The sequence below is a fragment of the Acipenser ruthenus genome, chromosome 2 (assembly GCF_902713425.1).
Source record: "Acipenser ruthenus chromosome 2, fAciRut3.2 maternal haplotype, whole genome shotgun sequence".
Classification (NCBI taxonomy): Eukaryota; Metazoa; Chordata; class Actinopteri; order Acipenseriformes; family Acipenseridae; genus Acipenser; species Acipenser ruthenus.
Window position 1 is genome coordinate 14287892 of NC_081190.1, and position 24099 is coordinate 14311990.

Below are 24099 nucleotides of genomic sequence, written 5' to 3' on the forward strand. Positions count from 1 at the left end.
AATATTGCTTTAAACCCCACGAACAAGCCTTCTCCTGTAATTGTAACCTTGTTTTAAATCTCACAAGCTGAGTCTCCAATACAAATGTAGAATTTGCTGCCACTCAGTAGTTGGGTGGGTTTATAGTATTCAGAACGAATCAATGATAGTTACGAGTCAGGAAGGAGGGACATTGACCGGCTGCCCTAGGAAAGGGGGTTTTGTTTTAGTTTTTTTGTACTGTAGTACATGGGAAAGGGGTGAAGTTCACGCAAATTGAGTAACCATTTTTATATTGGGTGTTTTATCGGTTAAAATCGAAAATTAGAAGCACTAATCTTAAGGTTGTCAGTATTTTTTGTGATCATGCGACCCCCTTTTGGGTCGGGACCCCCAGTTTGAGAAACGCTGGGTTATGTAATAAACACTGTATGAAATTCAATGATTTTAGTTCCATTAGACTTAGATTAAGTAACCCTCCTCTCACTTTCAGCATGGAATCTAAAAAGGAAATCACACTAGTGATCTGATCCACAGTGTTGTGGGTAGGGAGGGGGAATGCGAGACAACCTTGTTTGCAAAGGATACAGAAGAGCTACTGGAATTTTGTGTCACACTGTGAAAATACTTTAGTGGAAGGATCATAAGGGTTTGCTTATACACATTACTCTAAAAGCAATCCCTTTTTATTGGCTGTGATGCATACCTCTGCATTGAAGGGTTACTTCTCTTATCTATTCAGAACAGGCTACTCTACTGGAAAAGTTACATGGATTTAAATTTAGCTGGTCTGAATGACAATCAAAAAAAACAAAAAAATATTTTGAGAAAAAATAGGGTCAGTCAATTTTTTGCTTGTGGAATTTTGTGTAGACCTGCATGGGTAGGGTTTAATTGATTAATTAAGCTGAGGCAGCACCACCACCTTTCCCAAAGCTGATTCAGTGGTACATACGATTTAAGTTGAGTCTGTGGTTCTCATAATTTGTATTCCCGTGTGATTTACCCTAGCTGTAGTCATTTTCACGAGTTATTACATGGTACTATATTACTCAGCATTGTGTGGTACAGCCTTTAGTTCTGTAAGGAAATGTTGATAGAAAAAGGTCTGACCTACAATTAACTGTCAAAACCGTTGCACTGGGTGAGTGGGTTTAGTACAATAGCTGAAAACCCAACAAAAAAGAAATACAGAATGAACTATGAATTGTTTTCACAAATCCAATGTAATGCACTTCCAGCTACAATCAAGATGACTTCAATACTTACAGAACACAAGATTTTCATGTTTGGATATTGGCTCATAAATATTATGTTAGTTTTCAAAAAGTAATAAAAGCCATTATATTGCTCTGATCGCAGGCAGAGACAGCACAACAGCAGGGGCAGGGGGGCATGATCCCAAAAAATGTTTAATACATACAATCTATAAAAAAATCACAACATAACATTTCCAGCAAGTTGGGCAGTGTTTAAGCGAGGCATTTCAGAATGACATGCTTGCCTTTTTTCTGTCCCATGAGATTTTGACTCGCTCTAAAGCAGCACAGCGGTTTTTTGGTCCAGATGGCTTTCCATCGAGATGACTAATCGTGCGCACGCAATAATCTGTTTTGTTTTGCTGTCAAACTTTTAAATAGGGGCTTAAGAGCTGCTGTGTTGATCCTTCTTTTTTATATATATATATTATATATTAAATCTCACGTATCACATGGAGCTCTTTTTCATTTGCCATTTTTTAAACTTGCGTACCTTCTGGTGAGCTGGTAAATAAGTGCAAGGTATTTTTGTCATTTTTATCGAATCCAAATATCTGATTTTTTTTTATCCGAATACATGTCAAAAAATATTTGTTCAAATATTCGGGTATTTGTCCCCAGCACTAATATTACACACACACACTGTACCACATACTATACTGTCACAGTTTTTTTTTGTAGAACATTTTACAGTCCCATACCTCAATTGTACACCCAATGTATTTAAATTAGAAGCACACCAAAATCCCAAACTGGACCACGTTTTATACTATTGTATGGCCTAACTGAGCTGTATGGTTATATTAATGTGTTCAGTAAAACTGGGTACTCTTTCAAAATGCTGACTGGCCAAAATAAACCATTTACTACTGAATGATCCCAGTGTTCAATTGAAAACACAAATATTACCTGGCTCAATCTGCCTCACAGCTTAGGTTGCCGAGCAACCGTCAGTAGAAGCACAGAAAACAGAGCGCTGTTGTCTTCAAGGTATGTAGGAGTCCATTTACAGTTTACTGCCTTCTAATAAACTAACTGTTCAAACCAGTAATATTGCTGGAAAGCTAGACGAATGGAGGTTTAAGAGGAAAAATAGTCTGTTTTGGGATACTGTCAAAAACCTAAGAAGTCTCATTGTCAAAAAACATTTTATTCAACACTGCTTTTAAACGTATTCCCTGATTTCACTGTATTTTTGTGAAAGACAAAAATGTTTATAATCTTTTAGCTGCAGCTCAATCAATATTTAAGGGTCCTGTTACTGTTTTGAGTCAAAACACAATAAAGACAACATCATGCTGTTGTAAAATTAACAAAGGTAGAATGTCAAAAAACTAAACTGTTGTGCAAACCACTTTGGTTTTGTAACACATCGTCTGGATGAAATGCTCCGTTCTGCGGAGGACAAGAGGGACACTGTTACCAAAAGCAGATCAAAACATTCCTTCATGATCCCAACATCCAAGTTTGCACTAGAACCGCACCACCTTCAGATAGGAAGAGGAGTAATTCTCAGGGGTTGATGGTGCAGTGCTGAGATTCATCGACCCCAGAAGTGTTTAACGGAAGTCATGTCTGTTGCATAGTAACAGTAGGTTGACATCCACTGCATAAAGAACATTATCATTCTAATGCCAATGCTTAGTTTCATTAAAATCAGACACAAAAGATTTATCAAGATTTCAGGCATCATTACTGTGAAAAAGTTGGAACTACAGCCACAGTATGTGGCACGACTTCTTGTAACAAATGTCAATATCAAGTTTCATTACAGCTGAAAGAGCTGTCCCCAAGATGTAGGTGTTTATTTATGGGCACTTCGCATGATCTAACGTGTAGGAATCATCGTCACCCTACAGAACACAGTTCCACTAATGCCATGCCCATCAGCGTAGTTCAATCTACTTCAGTCTGGTTCTCATGTGCCTTGATGTGAGAAAGGTTGCTTTCTCTGGGTGTTACAACCTTTGCCCTGCAGGCTATACTCTTATTGTTTGCACGTAAGCATTTATTCTCTGCACCAAGGAAACCATGATCCAAACTGTGAGCCATCTGTGAGTGTTTTGCAGGGCACTCCTAATAAGACACTGTTCATCTGCCCATAAAAGCCCAGGAGGCACCCACTGTCATGCCTATCCTTCTTGAGTAGAAACTAAAAGGTGAATGCTATATGTAATCAGGCGGAGTCTGGGTGTGAACAGTTGAACCTGCACACTGCAAGTGAGCATCCTAATCCCCATGCAAGAGAGCCGGGCTTGCCTGCATTTGTGGTTATACAGCTTTTAACATCATCCCATCTCAGAGATGGGGGACAGAATCCGTAACATCAGTGCATCACACAAATTTAACAACAAAAACAAAGTTTAAAACTGCAGGACATTTATAATATGCTCTGTCTAGAAGTTACTCAAGCAGGGACAGCATAGCATTTTGCATTAGGTTTTATTATTCGCTTATTTATAGTTAGGAAACTTCAAAATAGAGCTTACTCTTCCACCCCATCCAATTTCCCCCCTCCCTCTAACTAACCAGAGGTTTATTATACATTAAAAGCAAGGATTTTTTGTTGTTACTTTAAATAAAAGCATAGTATATATTTTTTAAACAGTCCACATTTTTCAAATGTTATTTTTTTATTAGTTTTTGAGAAAGCCAGTCAGATTGTAGTTTCTTTAAAAAAAAGCATTAGAAAAGCACATTAAATTACCTGAAACACTGCCATTAACCCGTGCTGTTTGAGCCATGTCTGCATCAGTTCACTGACAAAATCCACAAAGACACTGAATGGAGTCATGCAAATGTCATGCATCAAGTCCAGCCTACCATGCAACCTGAAACAGGGAGAAAAACATGTTTTAAAAAAAAAAAAAAGATAAATAACATTACTCATACAATTCTTCGAACCAACGAAACATTGTAAAATACATAGTAAGAATGTGATCACAACTTTGAGAAACTTAAAATCAAAAGTTTTAAAAAATGCTTTGCAATCTTGCATCAGGTCACTTTACGCTGTGGATGAAATATTTACACAGGACATCTAGGCGAACAAAAAACAAACAAGAGTTTTAAAGTTGTGTGGGATTGATGCAGAAAGAGGTAAACTTACTGCCCCAAGGTCGTGAACTGCCAAGTCTTCCAACTTGAGAATTTACACTAGAATTTCCTGGCTCCTAATCTAACCTTCATTGGGACATTATATAGATTTGTTTTGTTTAGAATGCATTGTTTTTACTTAACAGTACTTAGTACCTACTGTACTTGGCAACAGTGTACATCAACTTCTTTAAAAACTTGGAGGCATTATGTAAAACATGCATACAGTACATTTATTTAGCTATACATTAAATCTGCATGAACAATTAAATAGAGACTTATTTTTAAGTTTGTCTTTTGACTATGCAGCGAGTGCTTACGATGCTCTCTCTCACCTTTCTCTCTCTCTCACACACACACACACACACACACAGAGGAACAGCTTAAACTTTAGGAATGTAGAGTTGAGAGACGAGACATTGACCCCAAGCTATCACAAATTCCATTCTCTGATAAGACAAGGACTCCTTGATAATTTACAGCCTTCTACTTGGAATGTGTTTTCTATATAAAAAGTAACCATAAAAATCTCTCCACTATGTAGATAAATGATTTTATCCCAGATTCATAATGTAATAATTGTTAAAAATGTTTTTACATTTCAGTGGGAATTGTGTACACATTGAGTCCATTAGTTTTATTTTAATGGAGAAGGTGTTGCCAGAAAACACCAACAACAATCACATATATAAATAAAAAGCTGCAGGGAGTCTGCTATGTTTACTGGGACTGAAGCTTACATATCATAGCAAATACTGCATTTCAATAAAATACATGAAATAACTACAACACAGCACAGGCGCGACTCGACTTACAACGCACGGCACTTACGACTCTTGCATTATTACCCTGCTTCAACTTTACGATATCGATATGGCATTTACGACACGGCAAGACATGAGCCATGCGTCATGTGCGCACGCTCGGTGTCTGAACCGCAGTACCTGTAGCAGTCGCGCTTACTCAGTCACTTAGCGGGTTTTTTTTATGCATGTAACTAGTTTATTTGCCCTTAACAATCAGTGTGTTTACATGAGCATAAGAATTCCGATATTTTCGGAAAACTAACTTTTCCGAAAACTAATTCCGATATCAAAAGTCATGTAAACAGTTTTCGGAAAATGTATCGGAATATTCCTTAGGTCAGTTTTTGGAAAACAGGAGCTAGAAATGTCCGATTCAATTCCGAAAACGAACCAAATGTATATCATGTAAACGCACTTTTCAGAAAACTTATTCTGATAGCGTACTGCACACGTGCAAACTTTGACCTTCATTCCTGCACGTGGTTTTAGAAAACAGAAAATAATAATATTTAGTCAGTCTGCATGGATCCATTTGCTCATTTGAATCGTATTTTGTCATATACTTGTACTTGCTAGAACCAAAGTCATTGTATTTTATCTTGCTCAATTGTATTAATACGTGTACTGTGATTCTTGAAATGTATTTTTGTTTACGACTGTAAGTCGCCTTGGATAAGGGCGTCTGCTATGAGGAGAAGAAGAAGAATAAAATGAAGAAAAAGAAGAAAAAGAAGTTAGTGATGAAGTAATATTTGTCCGTATGTATGTATTTTTTTTTTTAATAGCCCATACTGAAGCAGCACATGTTTTCCAGCTTTAAAATTACGGGATAATTTAAAATAATGTCTGCAAAAGAAACTGGTCATATAGAACAGGATGAGCTGTTTGAAAAGCTGATTGCACATTGTGTGGAATCTGAAAAGAGATACCTATAGAATAGTAATATCTGAATTTAAGACCTGACACTTCGATAAAGCACTTGTTATTGGATTGGTCTCCGTTCTACCGCAGAAAAAAATGTCCGCTCTGTTCAAATCGTACTTAGGGCAGTACTTTGCATGCGAAAATATCCTTCGTTTTCCAAAAACTTCAATCCATGTATACAGCTGAATTCTAATTAGACTTTCTATCGTTAATCATGTAAGCACAGAAAACTGACGTTTTAAGAAAATCAGTTTTCCGAAATCATTAGTTTTCGGAAAACACTTTGTCATGTAAGCGTACTGAATGTCTGACAAGAGGACTCAAAACGAAACCTAAGCTGTGAACTCTGTCACATGATGAGGGACTTCACTTCAGGCGATCGTAGTTCCGGCTAGGAGTACCGCATACACACACTGAATAAGTCACTGGAAAGCCCCGAGTCTGTACTTTTAAACAAGCCAGGCAGATGGCTTTTACGGTGCCTGCATGTAACCACCGGGGCGCCGGCACCCTGAAATCAACGGGCTGAATGTAAAGAGTTAAATAAATGTTTGCATGTGTACAATATAAAACAGTAATTTTTGTAAAAATATATTATCTGGCCAGAGAGTCAGGAACGTAAACCCAATTTATAACATTGTTCCTATGGGAAAATGTGCTTCGACTTACAACGCGACTTTCAGGAACCAATTGTGTCTTAAGTGCGAGGACTGCCTGTGTTTGAACATGGGCCTCTTTAAATACCAGACATGCGCTTCAATTGCTTTAAATCACAGTGCTAAAAAAGATTCACTTGAAGGGATACAGTAACTGGAGCTCAATCAAGTGCTCTCTGGAGGACTGAAAATAATCTTTTAACTACTTTTCAATATTTAGTTTCAAGTACTTACCAAATTAATGGCTTGGCATGTCTGATTGGACTTACAGTCGGGTAGTTAAAGACGACATGTGCATGCCAGACAAGAATAATGTTCAATTTACAACATGTTCCAGCTCAAATTCCTTTAGTGAAAAACAAAAAGTACAAAAAACAAAAGCAACTTTATAAACTTTATTAAGACCAAGCTGTAAGTGGAGTGCCAGGCTACTCTATTGGTTTTCACAGATGAGGAAATAGTGTTGGGGTTTAAGAGAAATGGATACATCCAAGAATTCACATTCAGAAGGTTTAGGAGACACAGACACTGAAGTTTTATGGCAAAGCCAAAAAACTTTCAGCAAGTATTATTCCAAAGCATTCACCAGTATGGAAGTGCAGATAACACATCAAACTATCAGTATATCATGAACTGCTGTGTCTCAGATATTGGTTTCTGAGGCGGAGAGTTGACTTAGTCCTCACACCTTGGCTTTCCTTCCGAGTAACAATATGTCTTGTCATTCATTGTGTGACTATCAGAGCAACACTAAAAACATTTTGTTAATGTATTGCTAAAAATCACAAAATGTGCCTTTCATGCAGCAAAATGTAATTCATTCTGGTTTCCGTATTATTTTGTTAGCTCTGTCATTTTAAATTAGACACTAAAGTTCCTAGTAAGAAGCATACAGACATAGTTTAAGAGAAAGCAAATTCCAAGATGTCTAAACAAATGGCATACATCTAGTAATACATGGTATTTAAATGTCTAACATTAAGGAATGTTTGCTGCTGTGATAATTCTAGCCCCAACTCACGTGACTATCTATGCCCTTCATTGGCTGCAGTTCATACCTTTGCGGCTACAATGAAAGCAAAATTGAGGGAAACATGCATGTCAAAACTGGTTTCAAATATTTCTCACACAGAGCGTTCATGAGTTCACATTTTTGTGATTTATTAAAACTTCTCTCCCTTTATTATTCCACAGTTAAATACAAAATATTCTCATTCGTAGCGAAGTGCAGATATTACAAACATTAAACACATCATGAACCACCATGTAAATGATTCTTAAATGCCAGTCTGCATCATGCAGTTTTGTATAGCTAGGTGCAAAGCTAGGTGCACTGTGGTATACAGTACAAACAGTATTTGCACATCCACAGTCATGTCTTGTTTATCTAGTCACCATTAAACTGGAAATTATCAAACAACCATGAAAAAAACTCTCCAATATGAGCTAAACAGTGAAGCTGTAGAAAAGCGCTGTATCTCAAAGTTCAGACAGTCGCCATGTAGCGAAGAAAGAAAAAACTTAGCATCTCTATTAGACTTGCCACATACTGAACTACAGTACACAATGCAGTATTTAATTGTATGATCAAGTATTCTGTGTTTTATGATTGAATAGACCACTTCATAAACCAACGATTAATTCTACTCAGAAAGAGAGAGTTCTCTAAGCAATTCAAATACTGAAAAAAAAGTTTGCTGAATGTGTGCATATAACCACATTGCAAAATTAAAGTGACTGGGATGGTGGCAAAATGTTACAGTGAAAGAACAGAATGTATACAAACTTATGATTTAACTTAAAGTACTGTACAAAACTATTAAGAATAAAGAAAAGTGAAGCACAACAAGTACACCAATTAAAAACAAGTCAGGGCATTCTTAATGAACAGCCACATGAGTTGCTATGTAATGTCAGAAAACATTTACCAGTCCTGAAATTGTAATTCAAGCTTACTTTATCCCAAATGGTATAAAGTATGGTTTTATCTTTGCAAGTAAGAAATGAAGTGACCTATATAAGATATGCCGATGACAGAATGTCCAACAGTGCAAAAGAATTGGGGAATAAAGCTCTGTGGGATTACTGTAACAAACTGTATATAAACAAGACACAAGCTTACGCAATACAACTATGCAAGTAACCTGTGTCCATCGTCATGGCTGTAAATGCAAAATAAGAGCCATCAGTATCATGAGTAGATCTTCATTCAATAGAACCTCAGATAACGATATTCAGAGTAACTTGTTCCAAGAAATGTCCTAAATATCAAAACGTATAAGCAGTTCTGAGTCCGATATGCAAAACCAAGTGTAACATTCTGTAGATACATTCCCCTATGCCTGGGATATGCACGTCCTGGTGGGGGCGAGAACAAGTGTGAATGCCAAGCAATAGGAACACGATGAACAATGACATGCAATTCATTTTCTTTACAAACGTATATTATTAATTGGGTTGATAAACAGGCAAGTGTTAAATGAAACAGGGATGCCCTCACATTATGCACCAGTTTAAGCCTGTGAAAGGACCTACATTGGATTTGTCCAATACAAGCAAAAGAATGTTTAAGATGCCGCACAGAACATTTCTCAAGCCAGTAGTTCATACATACACATATATATATATATATATATATATATATATATATATATATATATATATATATACACACACACACACACACACACACACACACACATATACACACATATATATACTTGTAGTGCAAAGATAACTGTAGCCTTCAGCTCTGAAATCAAGTTAAATAGAAGGGCAAGTGCTGATGAAACAGATGAAGGACACAATGTTACTTAACTACCAAGGATGAATTACAGCTGTACTGGCCAAGACTAACTTGTTTTTAAAAGACTACCATAAACATTACAATGCTTACTCCATGTAACAAATACAACCTTCAAACACCTAAACCTCCAACCAGATGTCACCAATCTGCAACCCCCTGCATCACTAACCAAGTCTGTATTACAGTACTTAAAAAGGATCATTTTGCAGAATGAACACAAGATTACTGCAGTAGATATGTTTAAAGCATATGAAATTGAATAGACTGTAAGAAGGGGTTTATAGCTCCACATACTGTACAAGTCTACAGAAATTGTTCCAAATTCCCTATGCAATTTTTAGTAAAGTAGAGTATAGATTTTAGACTATAATCCCACACCACTACAGTATGCACGTCTGGTGTTTATTTTGCTTATTTATTTTTTAAGTACCACGCTTCACTAAAATAACAAAGCGCTTAAGAAATACAATACATACATATAGCTACAATTGATTTAAAAAGACAAAAACTAAACAAAACCCATGCCCCTGTATACTGAGACACACAGTCACTGCAACTAACTCCTGACATGCAGACTGACTGACCCACAATCAACAAGCTCTGACCCTCCATGGACTGGTCTGATACTGTTACTGTTACCTGCAGGAGAAGGGGGTTAGAATAAAGTTAATCTTGTCATTCCTTTACACAAATATACCCATCAAGAAGTTACAAAAATCAAGATTTAAAACAGTGGTTGCCTTTTTCACAAATCTTTTAGACGTTTAAGATGGTCTTAACGGTCTAGGTAGGATATTGACTTAATGAGATTAATTCAACTATTTTCTACCTAATACTATGTTTCTCAATGTTTTTTTTATTATTATTTCTACAGTATCAGTTAGTAATACGTGTATAAATCACAGCTCATTAACTATCCAGACTAAATCGGACTCTCCAGAATCCTTTTAAAAGGTTATATTCAGTTACAGTAAGCAAGGAAAAAAAGTTAGTCAATAAAAACCTCTTCAAGTACACGCCTTATGTTCCAGTGGGTCAAGGTCATAGATTTTTATCTTAAACCAGCATGACTATGGACACGTGCTTTGATACCTACCGATATAACTGAAAGTTGTTTTATGTAAACATTATCTTTTCTAAAAGGAGCGATACAGAACATTTCACATTGTGCAACCTTAACATGAAACCCTCAGCTGAGACAGTTGTGTTACAGCTGTACAGCTACAGAAAAAAGTTTTGCATCACCCTACAGAACTAACTAATTCTGTTTCATAAAGGTCAAATGAAACCTGCTGAACAATGTTACTTTAACAAGTTGAATTACACACCACTTTGTACTAGTTTTCCATATAATTGACAAAAACTAAAAACTAAAAAATGTGGTATTTCAAAATCGAACATGAAATACTACACTATTACTATGGCTTCCAGCTTCATATAGTTCATCCTAAAATTCTAGGTGATGCTAAACTTTTGGCCTTAGCAGTAGATTTGAAATCATGCCTATTTTCACTGTATTATACCTTTGCACATTTAACGTCATTTACAATCTTCTGTGTTTATTTCCAAATGACTATTAATATGTCTGGTTACAAAAACATCTTACTTTCAGACACTGTTGGCGTTCAGCAAGTGCCATTATAAGAAAAAGTGTTTTGAAATATCATGTTACATTGAAACCTTAAATTGACATGAAATTTGTTACTAACATTAACTACTGTTCTTCAGACTATTTATATACACTAAATGTGTCCTCTATACTTATAAAATAATGTATATTAAACCAACCTCATCATAATATATTACCTCTTAAAATAAAAGCAAAACAAGAACTATATAAAACATGCATTTCATGCCACTGACACATTTTAAAATACATTCCATAATTTCTAACCGTATCACTTATTTCTCTCTGCATGGTTAGACTTCTATACTTCACAGCTGAACTGTAGCTAACCTGGAGTGAATATTTGCATATAGACATGCACACTATTCAAATTCAAGACAAAAGTGGGTACTTTCATACTACTGTACTGTATATCGCTCTTTCCCACTGCAGCATCAATACAAAAAGGCTTACCTGTTACTCTCATACTAAACCCCACCAACACCACACAGGTAACAGAATGACTGGGCCAGTTGATGGGCCAGTCTAAAACTCTCCTAAAAATACTGAAACGTGGTATTAGTTACACCGCTAAGTTTAGAAGACTTCCTCGAATGACAGACAAATGATACATGTCCTATAACAGGAACCAGGCCTTTTACATACAGTCCAAAGTGAAGAGAAACAGATGGGTCTTCCAGAGCAGCAGACTCCTGGGTAGCAGTGAGTTGCCCACAGGCTGTCAAACAGGAACAGTAAGTTACAAAGTGTCCTTACTTTCCTTGCTATGCTTAAAGGCCAATCTCCTCAACAGAGCAATTCTTTGGAGCAGAGGCCTTGTGCAATAAAAGGTTAATCAGTATGCTCTATAGTTGAAAATGAACAGAAACAGGGCATGTGCAGCACTGCTGGTGAGAACTAACAATCACAAGTACCTGCTGCCCTCCAAGTGAAGCCACGCCCCGGCCAGCCCCCCCGCTCGGTAATCTTGTGTTTCTTTAACGCTGACACATGCAGAGACTGCCTGCAGCAAACCAGCAAAAGCAAATGTTAAGACAAGTTAAAGCTAAAATAAACCATGGAAAAAAAAATATTATGAATAATAACTCATGTCAAATATGCATGTACTTTAATAGTAGGCTAAATCTTTTACATGTCTTTGCATTTGTTTGTTAATTTTTTTATTTCATATTAAAAATCAACACATGAGCATGCTCTTTCAAGCATGTAACAGTATTCTATAGTAGAGGTTTGTCTGACTGTACCAGTAATTAAAATAAATTTAACCACTAAAACCACCTGGAAAATTACAATTTGATATTAGTTTTAGAAAAAAAAAAAACATGTTTTACAGGAAATACAATATAAGCTACAACCCTATATCAATAATACATACTGACTGAACCAACAGTTAGTTAATACAATGTAACCAATTTTTTTGAAGTTTCAGCAGTTCACAGTAAACCCACTTCATTTTTATTTTGAAATGTCTTTTTCCATGTCTCATTATATATATATATTATATATATATATATATATATATATATATATATATATATATATATATATATATATATATATATATATATATATATATATATATATAATGTGTGTGAATAAAAGAACAGGTAGCTTATCACCTGACTGAGTTAAGTTGCCTAAGGCTGAACTTTGCAATCATTTACAGGTCTCTGCAGTACACTTTAGCAACACACCCAGTATCAGCAATGAAAACAATATCACCTGAGAAACTAATGTTACAGTAAATGAAAAATGAAATAAAAAAAAGAATGCTTGGGGTCTTATGTTTGATTCAGATGAGTTATCAGTCTTTGCTTAGAACGGTTACTGAACTGAAATGCTTGAATAAATGAAGTAGGCCAAGGACAAATGTTTTACTGAAGGTCTAAAATGTAGTGTACATGGTACAGAAATGCTGCATTTTAAATATTCAATTAAAACTAAAAGGCAACATTGTCCAGTGCTGCATCCAATGTATTAATTCCTCTTAGTACCTGTTTACTACAGTCATCCACAGTTTAAGATGTGCATTTACATAGAGCTCGTTTTGGAAGAAAAACAGATCTTTCTATACCATGTTTAGTCCCTGATTGATATTCATTAACAATGGAAATACATATGGTAGTTAAACATGACAGTTACTTGTGTGTACAGTAAAGAGAACCACTACCAATTATAGAAATTATTATTTTCTATAAAATAATAATTCTCTGTGAAGAGCAGAATTGACCAATACATTTGAATATTTAAGAAATGCATGTTGTACCTGAAGAGGATGAAACAGTTAAAACAACCCCATTCATACGGTGTACAATACCATGGTAGTATCAATGTTGACACAATGGTTTGTCTAATGCTTTAAAATGTACTGTACTAAAGATCAATATAATTTTATATATTCCAAAAAGGGTCTTTTTCAGTACTGAAACTACCAAGTAAGAAGTGTGTTCAAACATATATGACTACAAGTATTTGTTTTCTGGTAACTACGTGTGAAATTAGGATTTGCAGTACCAAGCCCCGATCTAACAAGTAGCATTATTAAAATTTTTTTTTAGAAAACTACCATAACCAGTACTGATACCAGTCACTGACCCGTTTATAAATAAAGACTACAGGAATGCATGACTCCAATTTATAAATGCACCCTAACATACGCAGCAGATACACTTGTGAGGTTGAATTCAATCCCACAGGCCTCCAGAGGAAAAAGCCAAAGTAATGCACTGCACCACATACTGTAGTCCCCACAACACAGTGTTTCTGCCCTCTACCTACAATGTCTAATAGTACATCAAATTATTAAAAAAAAACAGAAACACTAACAAACTATGTACACAATATATTGCTGAAGTAATGCTTGTTAACCTTTTAAATGTAGTGAGGTGAGAGACTTAGATGTACTGTAACTCAAGGCCTCATGTTGCAGTAGTCACTTTAGACATAAGCCCCTTTCACAATGGCACTCCTACCTGGGTCCAGACCCGGGTCCTGGCTACCCGGGTCACAATCCTGTGTAGTGTGACCCCCCCCCCCCCCACCACAAAAGTACTTCAGTATTTAAAATGAACCAAAATAAAATGAACTACGTGCCCAGAATGCAATTATCAGAGTAACACCCCCCTCCCCCTCTCCAGAATCATTTTTCACTGTTTTTCCCCTCTTCACAATCATCTTGTCGTCTTGGTTACAAGATGCAGTATTTATCTTTTCCAGTAAACCCCGTGGATATTCACGTTGACTATTGCTACTGTTATGTTATGAAGGCAAGATGGTTGTGTCAGTGCCTCAGAGTTTCATGCATTTAAATGAGGATTGTTCCCAGTTATCTACACACCATACTCCACACTGTTAAGGGGAAAAAAGGTTTTATTGAGAGAAAAAAAATTATATTAAATACAAAAAACTGAAAGATCATAATTGGATAAGTCTCCACCCCCTGAGTTAATACTTGGTGGAAGCACCTTTGGTAGCAATTACAGCTGTGAGTCTGTTGGGATAGGTCTCTACCAACTTTGCGCACCTAGATTTGGCAATATTTGACCATTTTTCTTTACAAAACTGTTCAAGCTCTGTCAAGTTCCTTGGGGAGAATTGATGGACAGCAATCTTCAAGTCATGCCACCAATTTTCGATTGGATTTTGGTCGGGGCTCTGACTGGGCCACTTTTGTTCCTTAGCCACTCCAGTGTAGCTTTGGCTGTGTGCTTTGGGTCATTGTCATGCTGAAAGGTGAACTTCCGTCCCAGTTTCAGCTTTCTTGCAGAGGGCAGCAGGTTTTCCTCAAGGACTTCTCTGTACTTTGCTCCATTCATTTTCCCTTCTATCCTGACGAGTACCCCAGTCCCTGCCGATGAGAAACATCCCCATAACATGATGCTGCCGCCACCATGCTCCACAGTAGGGATGGTGTTCTTTGGGTGATGCGTTGTGTTGGGTTTGCGTCAAACATAACGCTTTGCATTTAGGCCAAAAACTTACATTTTAGTTTCGTCAGACCACAAAATTTTGCCACATGGCTACAGAATCTCCAGAGTGTTTTTTTTGCATACTTCAAAACGGGATTCAAGGTGGGCTTTATTGAGTAATGGCTTCCTTCTTGCAACCCTACCATACAGGCCAGATTTGTGGAGTGCTTGGGATATTGTTGTCACATGCACACTTTGAATAGTCTTGGCCATAAAAGCCTGTAGCTCTTGCAAAGTTGCCATTGGCCTCTTGGTAGCCTCTCTGATCAGTCTCCTTCTTGCTCGGTTATCCAGTTTGGAGGGACGGCCTGATCTACGCATGGTCATGGTGGTGCCATACACCTTCCACTTCATAATAATCGTCTTGACCGTGCTCCAAGGGATATTCAAGGCCTTTGATATTTTTTTATACCCATCCCCTGATCTGTGCCTTTCAACAACTTTGTCCCAGGAGTTCTTTTGAAAGTGCATTGGTGCTCATGGTTGAGTCTTTGATTTGAAATGCACTACCCAGCAGAGGGAACCTACAGGAACTGCTGAATTTATCCTGAAATCATGTGAATCATTGAAAGTTATTAAAAGCATTTAATGCAGGCATAGGATTTTAATTTTTCTAATTTATTTCCCAGTGAATTATTATTATTATTCATTTATTTTTATTTTTTTCCAGGTACACTTATACTGTAAATACAGCTGAAAAACAAGCTTGCTGTGGCCCACACAGAGAAAAGGCATTTTTCAAAGTGTAATTTAATGAAACCCCACTGGCAGCGTGTCATACTGCTGAAGTCTAGCCATGCTAAAGAAAAGGAGTTTCCAAACACCATGCAGGTTACAAAAACACATTTGCAAAAATCTTCTTCACTATTAAAGCAACTAGCCTGAGTTCTGAAGGAGACATTTTTAAAGCAGTGTTATACATGCAATCAACTTACTAACTGTGACATATTGTGCAGGTGTGACCCGTATGCCTATATTCCCGACGTTAGTGAGATGAATCCTCACTAGAGGGAGGTGGGGAGAAAAAATAAAATCACACACACACACACACACACACACACACACAATCTGAAGTTCATGACAGATCATGGTTAGAATTATTTTGTATGTAGGATAAATTAAAAAAATATATATTATATATTATATATATATATATATATATATATATATATATATATATATATATATATATATATACAATTTATTTCTGGCCAATCCATTACAGATGAAAGAAACAGGCATATACACTGAAGATGAAAGGCTATTTTTGCAATGTCACGATAATTATTCAGGAACTCCCTTTTCCTTTCAATCTATCTACTAATCTGCCAAATTGGGAGGATGAAGACATCTCATATCTAATATACATGTATATCATCCGTTTAATTACTTCCTCAGAGCAGCACTGTTTCGCTACTTCATGGAAGATTCCAGTATATAATGCAGAATTCTCCAGACTGAAACATAAGACAGATACAATCCATAAAAAGGTTACTTGCTGAACACATTTTATATTTAGCCAGACAATGACGCAGCACTTAATTTCTATGAAATTCTAAGTGTTAATTTAAATAAAAGTAATTAAATAAAAGCAAACCTTTACCCCATAACGTACATGTTTTTTTTGAGTTGTATATAAAACTCAATTCCTATCCTAAGCAGGGGTTAATTAGGTTTCAGCACTGAATATCTATCTTGAAAAGCCGTTTTAATAGGTTTTGTTTTACATGACACTTTTATATGACAATAAACTGAAGTATTTTTGGTCTGTTGCTCCAATGCTGGAGTTATCTTTCTGGAGATTCTAACTGCAATCAATCTCTCTCTCAACAAATCAGCCACTTAATGTCAAGAGGAGGTAATGTACATATGAAAACTAAAATTAGTCATTTGTGACCATGACGATAGACACCAATCCCAAAGTGATCCACTGGCACTGAATACACTCCATTAAATGTTGTTTATTACGGGGAACAGACAAGCATATTGCAACAGCACGGGCATCCCTAAATATATCCATGGTGCTCCAATACAGTAATGTCAGCACCTCTAACATAAGCGTGATTCTGCGAATGTGCCGTACATCATGCTCCATGCATTTCTATAAACAAACCTGAATGCAGGACCTGTACAGAGACAGATTATACACAGAAAACAAATGACAGTACACTGGCCTAAGGGTGTCTTTATTCATGCCTATCTTTCCCTGTTCTACAGCTCTAGCCCATGATGTGAATAATTTGCATTGATTTAAAACATGTGTGTATCTTGAGCAAACCCAATGTGGTCAGTGGCAATTCACGGATTCTCATTTTATATTTAAATAAAACCAAATAACTTTTGTCCAAAAGTCTACTGGTTGAAGAACCAGCTTTAATTAAGATTTTATTATTAAATAGTTAATTTTGAAACTTTTGAAGTGGAGGTAACAGTTAATTCTAGCAAAGAATTATTTCTGTCTGTTCCAAAACCCATCTATTTTAAGAATGCATACTATCTGTCCAAGTAATGCCATTACCACAATTGGCTATGGTACAAAACCACAAAAATCTAGACTTAGTACAATCAAATTTCCACAGCAAAAACAAACCTTCAATTACTGACGTGCTATTTTTAAAATCCCACTTTTAATGAAGGGTATAAAAAATAAAACAGCCACTGGAGAAAACAACCAATTTTCTCTCAGTCTCTCAGGAATGCCAATGTTCTCAAAACACAAAAAGAACATAAATACTGTACACATTCTATAGCAGGCAAGAACTACTCAGAACTGTGGCTTACACAAACACGCCTGGATAGCAAGGTAGGAGACGTTGTGTATTTGTTGAATGTATTGAGCCAACAAACACCCAATTTCACAGCCAGGTTTATATTACAATTTGAATTTTAATAGACCTACGTAACCTTCCCTAACATGAGCAAGGAAGGATACACCGGATTGTATATGCATCATTGTGCCAATAGCGTCACTGCAAGAAACTGCTTCAGCATACAGTGTACCAACAGCCATTTCAGTCGCTATGCTTTTCAGATGTATTCATTTCTATTGTACTGCCATCTAGTGGACAACCCTGAATGTGTCAATTTGCACTGCATAAGGCAAAACTATAACAATGTTGTACATGTACTCAGCATCGTAACCAGAGCAGACATTCTACCGAGGTCAAACTGAGGTTTCAGGCTATAGCTGCAGTATTTGTACGACTGCTTGGTATTTACTATTCAACCTCCAAATCTATGTTACATGGCAAACCAACAGAGAAAATTAAGGAGTCTCTTGTACTTTTACCAGAATTTTTACAAAAAGGACAAGAAGGACACGACCTCTATGTCCTCACAGCCGGTTACGACCACGTATGTTCTGTATTAGGCTACATACTTTTAAACAGAGTCTAAAAGTGTGTTTTAACCTGTTGGATATATCATAGTTAATAATATAGAAACGAATCTCATTAGGGTGGCAAGTCACAATAACAGGAATGTTGTTGGTATTTCAAAAGTCCCTCCATTCTGCTGAAACCGAGCCAGACAATGGGCTGGTTGGTTAGCAGGTGATCTGAGCTGACAGTGCAAGGCATCAGTCACCACTAAGGATACATCTGAGATAGTTATTCAATAACAAATTGCCATCGAGAAATTCTTAGAATGTTAAATGTTTACCTCTCTTGCTGTTACTGTACAGTATAAAAGCATGAGGCTTCAAATTGTATTTCATAGAATGTTTATTTATTACCTTTCCCTCATAAAATGTTTAAAATAATTCTGAGTGTTTTGTAACATTTTATTTTTTTTCCCAAACATTCAATTGTAAATAATCTTCGGCTCCCAACCAAACCCTCCGGCGCTCATTGTGGGTGAGGGTGCGAACATTCTGCAGCCCTGGTTTCAACTCAAAACACAGCTCTACAGAGCCTCACCTTTTTAATGCCTGTATGAAGCATGATCTGGTGCAAGAACAAGCTACAGGCAAAATAAGAGAGAGCAGTTTAAAAGAAGATTGACTTTATTAATGTGGTCTAGAAATACTACACGTGTAAAAAGCACAGTTTTCGTATGTTTTGTAAAAGTAAAATAACTCAGGTTTCACAGGTTTAATAGGATTTAATTCTCCTAAACTATTCCCCAATACAAAAAAATACCCCATTGTAGATATGTCACCATGAACATACAGATCTACTTATAACTTGGATGTTTTTTTAATAATGACAATATTCTTCATTGCTTACTAGGAATAGTTGGAAAATTAAATCATGGTTTTTATCCAATTGAATGGCAAGCTTCCTCTTTGTGACAGCCACAAGCCAAATGCACCCACAATATCCCAAGCAACCCTTATCAATCTGACAGTAATGCTGACCTTTGTCTTCCCATCAATGGACCTAATGTTTTCTCCCGAGACATCACTTAAGCATTAACCGTGAAAGAGAATGCATCTCAAACACGAAATGGATGGTACTGAAAAGGGCTCCCAAATACACTGCTGTCATTTTAACAAGACAAACAGAAGACAATGCTCTGGGCAGATCTCTGAACAAGGGAGAGTGGCATGGGATTTACTAACACTGCAGCAGGACAGGACTGCACACTGCTTTCTTATCAATCTGCTTGTGGGTCACTGCTCCACGAAAACGTGCATGTAGAAAACTGAAGTGATTCCCGTTAACTTTCTTTAACTGTAAATAACAAGTCGAGTTACTGGGGACTTTGTATTTTGCCACTATTAAAATACATCAACTAAACTGGCTATGCTAATAATGACTACTGTTGCAGTCAAGTGATATTTTCTAGCACTAGTAAAAAAAGAAAAAAAAAAAAAAAAAAAAGAAAAAATACAAGATTTTTGCACAGTTGTCTAGTGCTGGGACATCTGCAAAATGGTATCAAAGCCATAATATGTAAAATAGTGTATCAAAGTTCAAAAATATCCCAGAAGGTCTTACTTTACCCTAGTGAATTAACTACAAAATAAAAGGATGCCATAGTATTTCAGGTAAAAACATTTTCATAAAGTAATAAAATAACTTTAACTTGAACATGGTAAACGCTTCAAATAAAATAAAATGTGGATAAAAGGCAGGTGTTGTATAATGAATTTTTTTTTTTACCATTTTAATTCTCTTATTACATTCCATGTAACAAAAAGCTAGAAGAAATCGCGACAAACGAAAAACAAAACATCGACCACTATACAAGACTGTTGATAAACCAGTGCAAGAAAAAAATAAATAAAATCATTTCTATCATTTCTATCATTTCTGCCGGACGCGGTCATGTTCTTTCTTGCTTTTAAATACATATAAAAAAAATATTTGTTTTGGATTTTTAGATATTTATCCCAACACAAGCTTAAGGCAAAGAAAATTATGCAAAAACTGTCAGAGAAGCGCTTTTCTAGTCAACCGTCATCGTGCCTTAATCTTGTACATACATGTAGATAGACGTGTTCAAAACAAGCGAGACTGCCCAAACTGGATTAAGCAACAGCTACAACTGGGTACATTTTACTGCTGCCATGACAAAACCTCTAGTATATCAATTTAGTTTTGTAACTACAGTATAACTTAAGCAGTGACAAAATATCGTAAGCATCTTTTGAGTACAAACTCTACATCTCAGTTGAACAGAAAGAGACCCTGACAACACTTAAATAACCAAAAACATGTAAAGAATTGCGAGCTAAGCATACCTTGTCAGTCTTAATTAGAACTTCCTTCTAATGGTTTTTTTTTGCAAACTGCTTGAGAGCCAGTGAGCAAACAATGGAAGTAATGAGTTAGTTTTGTTCTTTTTCCAGTTACACCAGTGAAATGTGTGGAATGAGCAAACGCTCCCCCTGCTGCTCCAGCCTGAAGCCAATCAATGAAAACACTTGTCAGACTAAGGCATGTCAGAGGTGGCTCCCAGTCCTATCATGTGGGTCAATCCATTTCAGTTGCTTTAATCATTTCAGTTTTTTTTTTTTTAAATCATTGTTAAAGTAGTTAAACCTACAGACATATTTAAAAGCATTGCACGTAATTACCTAATATATATATATGAGCTAAAATATATATTATATATAATTTTTTTTTTTTTAAATAGATAGATATGACTGACAAAAACAACCAACATAAACTAAATGTCTGAAATCCAGTTTGCCTGGCTTATATTGTTGAACATTTTGCAAACACCCCATTAAGAGACTGAGGTTGAACAAAGAGCAGATTAGTCCTAGTTAATCTGCCTTTTCTGTTTATTGCAAAATGATTTGTTCCAGAGCTCTCACGACATTAAAGTTGTGAAGGGTCTGTTAGGAGCAGTCATTGAAGATGAGAAAGCTTTAAGCCATATGCAGGAACAAATGTCCTGCTCCAGTACTGGGCACTCTATGCCCTTTGTGTGCACCGTTTCCTCACTGTATTGAGGGATCTGCTATTCTCATAAGTACTAATAAAAGATCTGTCATTTGTGGGTTAGGAAGTATTCTGTATCATGTAAATAAAGGGACATTTCAATTGCTTCCTGCTGGCTTTACAGCAGTAAATAAAGGAAGGAAATACTTGGGTAAACAAGTGCTGGTGTCAAATAGATACAGTGCAAAGGGAAAAACAAGTCAGGGTTGTGCAATTTTTAAACAAAACTTCTTGTCCAATGGACAAAATACTAGAAAAACCTACATGTCCTTCTGAATCTCCTTGCTCCCTCCCCGTCGCACAAAACACACACAAAAAAGTAGATTATAACTTGCAGGGTTTTGGTTTTATTTAACAGTGAACACAATCAATCTATTGGTGATTAACAAGCAGACGATTAACAAAGAAGCGCTCTCAGATTGACTAAACCTTCCGTTAGAAATGAAGTTACATATATTGTGCATGGTTATGATGCACAATATTATTGGAGTAGGACAGAAAGCATTTTCATCATTTCCCAGCCCTCTGTAGTCAGATGAGACCAGGCAAGTCCATCGCCACAGAAGTACTGTAGATACAAATTAGAGCTTTCAAAGTATCATGATAGTAAAAATGTGAGTGTGATAAATATATGCAAGTAAAGATACCCATGTTCTGCTCTTAACTGCAGTTCTAAAGAATGTCCAATCTGAGTCATCCCAATTGAGCAAGCGGTTCTCTGTATATATTGTATGTGTGACAGGTAATGTATACATGGGCACCTGCACTATATCAATATGTATCCCCTGAGGGATAGAATTACAAAAATAATACATTTCAGCAGGTGGCTATCTTTCTTCATTCGCTCTCATATTCTCTGGGTCCCCCTAGTGCTCATGCACAACACAACAGCTGGGGTCTAATATGGTTGTAGCCAACTTGGTTTTGCAACTTGGTTTTATTTTGAAATAAACACACACACACACACACACACACACACACACACACACACATTTGAGGAGACACATTTTACTCAGGAGAGTGGTTTATTTCAATTCAGTACTCCCTACTTCAAACCCCAGTATCATCAGGAATAGACAAATTTAAGATGTTTAAAATAAACTGACAATAAAAATGACAATGTGTTTACTCGGGCACCTGGTCAGAAAGTAGTTAAACACTACATTAGTTAATGTCTTTAAAACTAGAGTCCACAAACGATCTGTTCAGGATGCCTACAATAACACTGAGCATCTACAGTATGTGGTGTTTTACCAACAAGCACGGGCTGAGAAAGAATGAACAGTATAACTTATGAAAGAAATTACTTTATAGAAAAATGTAGAACATTAGTGTTCAGTGAGGGCAATTGGGCTACAAGCACAGTATGAGGCCTCTACTTGAAAAACTGATTACATCAGGGAAGAAAAAAATCTCAGGTTTTTTCATGCATTTCTAATTTCACACACTGACTATACTACGTTCAACTCAAATGCTTAGCAGTTTGTTTGTCAGTCAGCCGTTTATAGAGAATGTTGTGCCTATTGTTTTTATTATTTGGCCCACTAAACCTGTACTTAGCCTATATGTTTGCAGTTAAACACATCATCCCTCATTTTAATGCATAATGCAAGTCTATGTGAAAGCAAATACAGGCCAACCATCTGGCCGACTGGGAAGTCATGATTTTTATTTATTTAGGTTTTTTTCAGATGCTACACAAAAGTTAAAACAAATTGTAATAATTCACACGGAGCAAGCAAGCTGCAGATATCTGGTCACAAATTTTCAAAAAAAAAAAAAACAACACACAATCAAGAGATATAATTAAAAAAGGCTTATGAAATGACCTACCACCCAAGGAATGCATGGGAATCAGTTCTGTAGCTATGCCAAGCTTAACGAATCAGTGAACACTGATGAAATTAGGTGGTGCATTGTCCAAATAGCCACTCCCCACTTGCTACCCACGTCCAGTTCATGTGCGCACCCTTGTTTGATTTTACTAGAAGTCATAAAGGTCATTAATATACAGTACAAGTACTGTCAATGCACAGATAAACATTTTAAAATGTAATCGGTCAGTGGCACACAAACCCTGCCACTGTTGGAAATACGAAATCAGACCCATTATCAAAAAGGTAGATGACCTACTGTACATCCATCGTGCTGTATGCACATGTAATAATTCAAGGGTGAAAAATAGAGGGATTGCTGCCAGACACCCCAAGATTATGATCGTCAATAACGTGTGCTAAAGAATGACCTTAGCATGTTTCGTTACAAGATCAGAGCGCCACTCCAGTGTGCTAGGTGGAGAGGATAATTAGTGCTGCTTCTAGTGGGTGAAACAGATCTCAAGTCAACTGCATCGCACTCTCTCTCAATTCTGTCACAATCATAATCAAATGGTTTGAAAACTTTGAGATCCTGAGAATTGATCTTGTGACCAGCATAACTGTTTGAAATGTCGCGATCATGAACTTATTTTATCTTGTGATCAACGTAACAAATTTTTATTTCATCTTTCCACTTGTCCTTAATGAGCCACCGTAGAATACAAAACCATTTTTAGCCACATTAGTCGTGTATGTGCTGCTGAAAGTA

General features: G+C 36.4%; 1 protein-coding gene across 4 annotated transcripts in view; it reads right to left on the reverse strand.

Moving 5' to 3' along the window:
- Nucleotides 1-24099, reverse strand: part of LOC117404055 (KN motif and ankyrin repeat domain-containing protein 1-like) — a 70121-nt gene that overhangs the window by 22747 nt on the left and 23275 nt on the right. Inside the window, exons 2-3 of one of the 4 annotated variants that reach the window (XM_034902483.2) lie at nt 12068-12156; nt 3946-4069 (exon numbers count right to left, since the gene is read on the reverse strand). In XM_034902483.2, coding sequence (XP_034758374.2) covers nt 3946-3982 — 37 coding nt within the window. In that variant the 5' untranslated portion in view covers nt 3983-4069; nt 12068-12156. Of the gene's footprint in view, nt 1-3945; nt 4070-10110; nt 10166-11606; nt 11626-12067; nt 12157-24099 lie in introns of those variants that run through there. The other 3 variants (XM_058989958.1, XM_034006710.3, XM_034902484.2) reach the window with 3 other exon arrangements.